The 7,276-nt window shown below is 45.4% G+C and overlaps 1 protein-coding gene across 1 annotated transcript; it reads left to right on the top strand.

The window, feature by feature from the left end:
- The first annotated feature begins 322 nt into the window (after nucleotides 1-322).
- mycn (MYCN proto-oncogene, bHLH transcription factor) lies at nucleotides 323-6,732 on the top strand. The gene is made up of 3 exons (XM_007233633.4): nucleotides 323-472; nucleotides 1,048-1,694; nucleotides 4,597-6,732. The coding sequence occupies exons 2-3, from the start codon at nucleotides 1,076-1,078 to the stop codon at nucleotides 5,292-5,294; spliced, it is 1,317 nt and encodes a 438-aa protein (XP_007233695.2). The 5' UTR covers nucleotides 323-472; nucleotides 1,048-1,075; the 3' UTR covers nucleotides 5,295-6,732.
- The last annotated feature ends 544 nt before the right edge of the window (nucleotides 6,733-7,276 follow it).

Raw genomic sequence — 7,276 nt, 5'->3', positions numbered from 1 at the left:
TAGATATTGTAATGTTAGAGCAGTATATTCCTCTAAAGCTTAACTTTGTGTTTTAATTGTTTCTGCCCCCTGATTCACCCACGGTCGGCATCAATCAAACGGGTCACACTGGCTGTGAGCTTCTGCGGTCAGGGACGCTGCAGTGTGTGTGTATGTGAGTGTGTGTGTGTGAGAGAGAGAGAGAGAGAGAGAGAGAGAGAGAGAGAGAGAGAGAGAGAGAGAAAGAGAGGTTTGAAAGAGCCCGAGCGGGGGATTGGGCGTGCCCGCCCTCTCCGTAGCCCCGCCTCCAGGGGCGGGGACTGTATATCTCCCCCGGACCGCTGTGTCTCGGGGACATTAGAGAGCGGAGACGCGGCTGGCTCGCCTCACTCGGCCCCGGAGCGGCGGTAGATGTGCGGTCCTGCAGCACCCGAGCGCTGTGTCACAGAAGAGACGAGACCACCCCCCCAAACACACACACACAGCCCACCAGGTGAGAGAGAGCACTGCGCAGCCCGGGACCCTCTCCGCAGGGCTGACTGGGGTCTGGGAATGAGTGAGGAGTGCGTGAGTGAGACTGGGGATGAGCTAGAGAGAGAGAGCTGCAGCGGAGTGATGGAGTATTTATTATAATTACTACAGTGGATGAGACTTTAGGGGTAGTAGGATGTGTGTGGAGTAGAGAGACTTCATGATTTGATTTTACTGCAGAAACCACAGAGCTATCAGAGTGACTGTGTTTGTGTGTTATTGGACTGGAAATGGTGTGTCTTACAGTTTTTAGGAGATTTTTGAACTGGATTTGGTCTGTAGAAGCTCTGTGATGACTGTGTTGACTGTGTAAATGCCCTCTGTGGGTGTGAGTGTGTGTTATTTAGTCTGAGGAGGGAGTAGGCTAACATTTAGGCTGGGTTTGTGTAGACTACTGTAGCATCAGTGGCTGGCTGGCTCACTGACACACTGACTGACTGACTCTCAGACAGCAGCAGCATCAGCTGCTCCGAGTCCTCCTCATGTTTCTCACTCCTCTCGTCTCTTTCTCTCTCTTTTTCTTATGTTTTCTCGCAGTTGTTTGCTTTGAGGAGAGGAGAGGAGCATGCCGGCCATCATGAAAAACTCCGACCTGGACTTCGACTCCCTGCAGCCGTGTTTCTACCCCGACGAGGATGACTTCTACCTGTGCGGTCCGGACTCGGCTCCCCCCGGCGAGGACATCTGGAAGAAGTTCGAGCTGCTGCCCACGCCCCCTCTGTCCCCCAGCCGCGCTGCGCTGCCCGGCCGCGGGGACGCCTCCGACTGCCCCTCGCTGGAGCTGGGCTCTCTGGGGCTCGGGCTCGGAGACCCGCTGGACTGGGCGTCCGAGCTGCTGCTGCTGCCGCCCGAGGAGGACATGTGGGGGGCGCCTGAGGCGGAGGGGGACCTGTTCGGGGCGGAGGGCTCCCCGGGGGACTCCATCGTCCTCCAGGACTGCATGTGGAGCGGCTTCTCCGCCCGAGAGAAGCTGGAGCGCGCCGTCAGCGAGAAGCTGGCCCGGAAAGCAGCGGTCGCGCCCGCCGGAGTCAAGAGCAGCGCGGCCAAGGCGCCGGAGCATCAGCGGGAGCCCGAGCCCAGCAGAGCCGTGGCGGAGTGCGTGGACCCCGCCGTGGTGTTCCCCTTCCCCGTGCTGAAGGGCAGAGCGCCCGCGCCCGAGCAGGAGGAGTCCGCCAGCGACTCTGGTGAGTTTCACAGACTAAATTAACTAACAATGCAGTACAGAAAATGGATTGAATGGGGTTTTGTTGGACAATATTCACGTTTTTATTATAGATTAAAATGGCTCAGAATGAGTTTGCGTTCTAATTTGTCTAATAATAATAATAGTCCATAAAAAGTAACGTAATAGTAGTATTGAAAAAAAGTATAAAACAAAGTAATGACATTATATAATGTCTTGTATTTAGTTTACATAGAGCTCAGGTTTTATTTATTTATTTATTTATTTACTGGATCCCCATTAGCTTGGGCAGATGCCCTGCTATTCTTCCTGGGGTCCTGCCGAAAATAATAACAATGATAACAATAATAATAACAATAACAACTACAACAGTAAAACACAATGCCTATAGGAATAACAATAAATAATTATATCAAAATTATATCAAATCCACCTACAAAGGCTTAAACAAGGAAAGAACACACCATATATAAAAAGTAGACATTGTCACAGAAAATAAACCTTCCCCAAATACTTCTTTACACATGTTTTGAAGGTGATCTTAGAATTTGTTTCAGTTATAAAAGTCGGAATCTTGTTCCATGCAATGATTGCTCTATATTGAACTGTACGTTGAAAGGAATTTGTATTAGCCCTGGGTACAAATTATTATTAGCCCTGGGTTAATTATTCTTTGTTTGTTTACGCAGAAATGCTTGATAAAAACGTAAAAAAATATTCACTTTTGTAGCTAATTTTGTGTTGTGAGATGGAGATAGATATGCAGGCAGCATAGAGATCTATCTCTTGAGTCTATAAAAAGGCTGGAGTGAGGAATTACCGGCGCAGTGTTACCGGTAGGGGGCGCTGATACCCGAGAAACTTGAGGCCAGTTGGCACTGCGCCTTTTGTGTGAGGATTCGATGACTGTGGGTTTAGCCAAAGTGCCCTCAAACAAGGAGATTTCCACCATCCGCATTAGGTGTTTCCTCATGAACTGATGGGAAAAAAGAATGAAAGTTTACAAATTGAGTCTGTAATCCTGTTTTTAATACATCATGCTATGTAATATATCTATACATTATTCATTTAAACTGAGAAAAAAACACTTAAATACAGAAAAAAGACTTATGAGTATATAAGCCATTATTTTCTTCCCTTAACAGTGAACAGTAGGTACACTGAGTTTGAATTTTAAATAGATCTCCATTGAATTCACAGTGCATGCCTTTATCCTTCATTTCATGACTTATGGTGTTTGCTATGTAGGGAGGTACAGAGCCATTTGGGTTGCAGCCATAGTTCTGGGACTTCATTAAGCTCAGTTTTCATATGCAAATCGAGAACGACACTCGCACGTGGGGAAGAGTGTAAGCTGGCACTGAGGGCGCGCGTGTGTGGAGGTGGAGTTGTGTTTGTGTGTGTATGTGTGTGGGGGTGTTTTTAGTTCTTAGTGGGGACTAAAACATCCCAACACATGCACAAAGTGTGTGTTTTAATATAGGTATCCGATATCATACTGGTAAATGGGAGGAGTTTACAATTTACATTTATTTTTGCAGTTTTTAAAATGTTAAATGAACCAAAGTTGAAAGTAACCAAAGTTTGATTATTGAGGAGTTTGGTTTAGGTGTAGTACAGCAGATTTAAGAACAGTCAAATAGAAGTCAGTGGAAGTATCCCATAAAGACAGGAATACTATCTTTGTGAGTGTATTGTGTGGGACTGCTGGTCTGGGCTTGACTTGGCAGGCTGAGAGGACTCACTGAAAGGCGCGGAATAATAATAGCGAAGAGGGAAAAAAACGCACCAGCCGTCTCTCTTTACAGGGTGAGGGCTTTGAAGGAGCGCAGTCTTCCTTCAGCTGTCCGTCTGGCGCGACTCCAGGCCAGCAGCTTAAGACCCGATCACATCACCACTGCTTGGCCGAGGCTCGCTAACAATCATGCCTGGCCATTACAACAGTCTTCCGGCACTCAGTCTTCCCCTTCTCTGCCTAACAATCTAAAATAAAACATAGCTTCTAGCAGAAATAGTAGTTTGAGTGTGGGGGGTTAAAAAGAAAAAGAGAGAGAACATCTTTCCTTTCCATAAAGCTACCCTGTGCCGTCTTCCTCTACCACACACCGACAAGTTCCTGTGGAGTGCGTTTGAAGTGATATCCAGTTAATGCCAAACACACTTCATGAGTGGCTTAGCTGATAATCATCTCCATTATCTCATAAATATGGCCCTTAGGCGACACACTGATCCTGGTCTGCCTTCTGGGGCTCGGAAAGTCTCAGCACCTGGACAAGCCTGCTAGTAAAATGCCTCCACAAAATAGCTGATAAACAAAGATGCACACATACACATTTTCATATCAGAGTTAAAGCCTGTGTGTCGGTGGAGTCAGTCAGGGTGGTCCAGTCAGAGTTGAATCCTCTGGAATCTTGCTGGGTATGCAGAGGTAGTTAACTGACAGGGAGAGCTTTCTTGTGAAAAATGCCATTGAGCAATCACAGCATCCCCTGCAAACCATTAAGGCACTCACACACCCATTTGAAAATAAATGAGCATATTTCTCAGGTGTACATCATGCTCATACCACATGTTGAGGTTGACACACACGTGCAGTCAGACCTGTTAATCAGACCTTTCTTCCATTACAACTGCATAAAACCTGCAACTCAACAGTTACCAAACAGTGCACAATGCAGCCTTAAGCTAAATAACTGGCTTAACAAAGTCTACAGGGTTGAAGTTAACCTGTATTTTCCTTCATTTTCATATAATAAACTCATATTTTTATCCAGAATTTAGAGTTAGAACTCTTTCGTAGAGTAAAGGTGTTTCTCCTTAGTATTAAACTTCAGATTTGTGATCATGTGATTCACTACTCTATCCTGCTACAGTGCTCTAATTCGTCTTTTGCTTCTCAACAGATGAAGATGATGATGATGATGATGTTGATGACGAAGATGAAGATGAAGACGAGGAAGATGATGAAGAGATCGATGTTGTCACTGTAGAGAAGCGTCGATCCGCCACCAGCAAGTCTTTTAGCACTAACTCTCAGGCTTCAGCAACAGGCCGGTCTGGTTCAGGTGTGAGCAAAGCACCGCAGGAGCTCATACTGAAGCGGACTGCAGCCGCCTCCATCCACCAGCAGCAACACAACTATGCCGCCCCATCACCCTACTCAGAGCTTCCAGAGCCACCCTCCGCTCCCCCCAGCAAGAAGCACAGAGCAGAGGGCAGTTCCAGCCTGCTAAGGAACTCCAAGTTCCACACGACCTCCCCAAACTCCCCCAGTGGGAGCCAGCGGCTCAGGAGAAACGACGCTGGCAGCAGCAGCAGCTCCCGCGGTTCTGACTCAGAGGACAGCGAGCGTCGGAGGAACCATAACATCCTGGAGCGCCAGCGACGCAACGACCTGCGCTCCAGCTTTCTGACACTGCGAGACCAGGTGCCGGAGCTGGCACACAACGACAAAGCAGCCAAGGTGCTGATCCTGAAGAAGGCTGCTGAGTATGTTGGTTCGCTGGAAACTCAGGAGCTGAGGCTCCGGCAGGAGAAGGACAGGCTCCAGGCGAGGCGACAACAGCTTCTGCGTCGGCTAGAGCAAGCCAGGACTCGCTAACTGCTAATGCTTATGCTAACACGGCTCGCAGCTGCAGGCTAAACGACCGAATGGCTTGTGGCTGATGGCTAGGAGCCCAAAAAAACAAACTTTTAAAGGCGGTGGTTTCCAGCACTGGTCCTGGAATAGCCGTGCCCGGCACGTTTTAGTGCTTTCCCTGCTCTGACACAGTGGTTCTTAACCTAGTGCCCAGCACAGTTTCAAGCATTCTTCGCCCCCAACACACTTAAAGGGCAGGAAGTGAATGAAACTCTGCAAGCCAGTGGAGTCTGCACAGATGGAGTTGACAACCACTGTACTGATGCACCCCTTTCAGTGGAGAAATGCCTCCTTAATTAGCTGATTAGTTAAATTGGGTGTTTTAGAGCAGGGACATCCCAAAATATTCCGGACAGGGATGCTCTAGGCCCAAGATAAAGAACCACTGCCCTATGGACACTCACTGCCGCCACTTTTTTTGCACATTTTTTGACGTCAAGAATGTTTAGGGTTTACTTTCTCACTCCAGTCACATCAAGGACAAGAAAGAAAAGCAAAATTCAATACAGCAGGGAAGGGAGAGGGGGATGGACGGAGGATTGAAAATCCCTAACTCTATCCCAAGTTTCTTTATTATTCTTTATTTGGGTCTTTTTTTCCGTCAGTGTTGACCGGCAAACCTTTTCTCTCTCGGATTTTCACACGTCTGCTGTTCCTGGAATGTGAAAGTCCATGAGGAATGCTCAATGAGACACACACTTTGCCTTCACTGTCTTGGTTCAAAAAATGACACGGAACTGAATGCTTTTAAAGAGTCAATTCCTCGACTCTCACACACACACACCTCTCTCACTGGTGCTGAAGCCCCTGGATGTACCTCTGCGCACCTTGGTGTCAGTCACTTTTGTAAATAGTTAGCTATGAAAAAAACTACCACACTCTCAGTCTGCCTTGTTTTTGTATACAGAACTTGTCTTTGGGTTTTTATAAGAAAAAAGTCATAAAAGCTGCCAATAACTAGACTGGAAGTTTGTATACCTTTATTGAGTACTGTATGGCCTCGATTTATGAGGAACTTTGTAATATAATGATATATTGTTTTTGTTTTCCTTTCTTATTACACTTCTTTGTTGTCACATGATACTAATTCTTACACCTCCAGTATGCTTTAGTGTGCTTCTGATACATACTAAATTTGATACTTATATTTTCGTATGAAAATGAGTTGAGTAGATATTACTATCCCGTTTTATCTCTTTTCTCTCCTATGTTTATTCTTTTTGTACAGAAATTTCATCCTATCTACATTTACCTTGCTTACCTTGTTTTTCTATCGGGTTCATAGAACTGGGTCAATGGGAATGTGTTTTTTTTTTTTCTAAATGTACATTTTAGTGCTGCAACTCATAGCACTTTGAAATACCTCATTTTGAAAAATAAATAGGCTTTGAAAAGAAAATCTGTTTGTGACAGAGTCATTGTTATCGAGCTGTTCTATAGGCCTGTCAGGTATTTAGTGCATGACATCTTGCAGGATTAGAAACACACTGTACAGCATTTCAGTCATGCTTGGAGCTCTGCCAAACACTCATAAATAACTTTCAGTCAATCTGAGATACTTGGGGCCAGTTTTCCTGACCTAGATTACATTTTATCTTTGAGTAAAGAGATATGGTCATTTATGGCATTTAATCCAAGTCTAATCCAATCAGGGTTGCTCTGTTCAATATATACAGTGTTATATATACAGTATTGTTCACATGTTTTAGGCTCCTAAATATGTTATTAATACAGTATGTATGTTGATAATATATAGAACTTTAATTGTACGTTTATTAATATTTATTAGATCACCTAATTAGAAACACCTAACCTAGAGACAAATGGGCTAAAAGATGGACAAAATATGGGCTTTACTTTTAAACTACACACCAATAAGTAGCTGGTGGGTTTTGGGTAATATCGTGTTTTTAAGAGAACTGAAAAGCAGTAACACTGTCAGC

This window comes from Astyanax mexicanus, chromosome 1 (assembly GCF_023375975.1).
Source record: "Astyanax mexicanus isolate ESR-SI-001 chromosome 1, AstMex3_surface, whole genome shotgun sequence".
Taxonomy (NCBI): domain Eukaryota; kingdom Metazoa; phylum Chordata; class Actinopteri; order Characiformes; family Acestrorhamphidae; genus Astyanax; species Astyanax mexicanus.
This window is presented reverse-complemented; position numbering and strand designations above follow the sequence as displayed.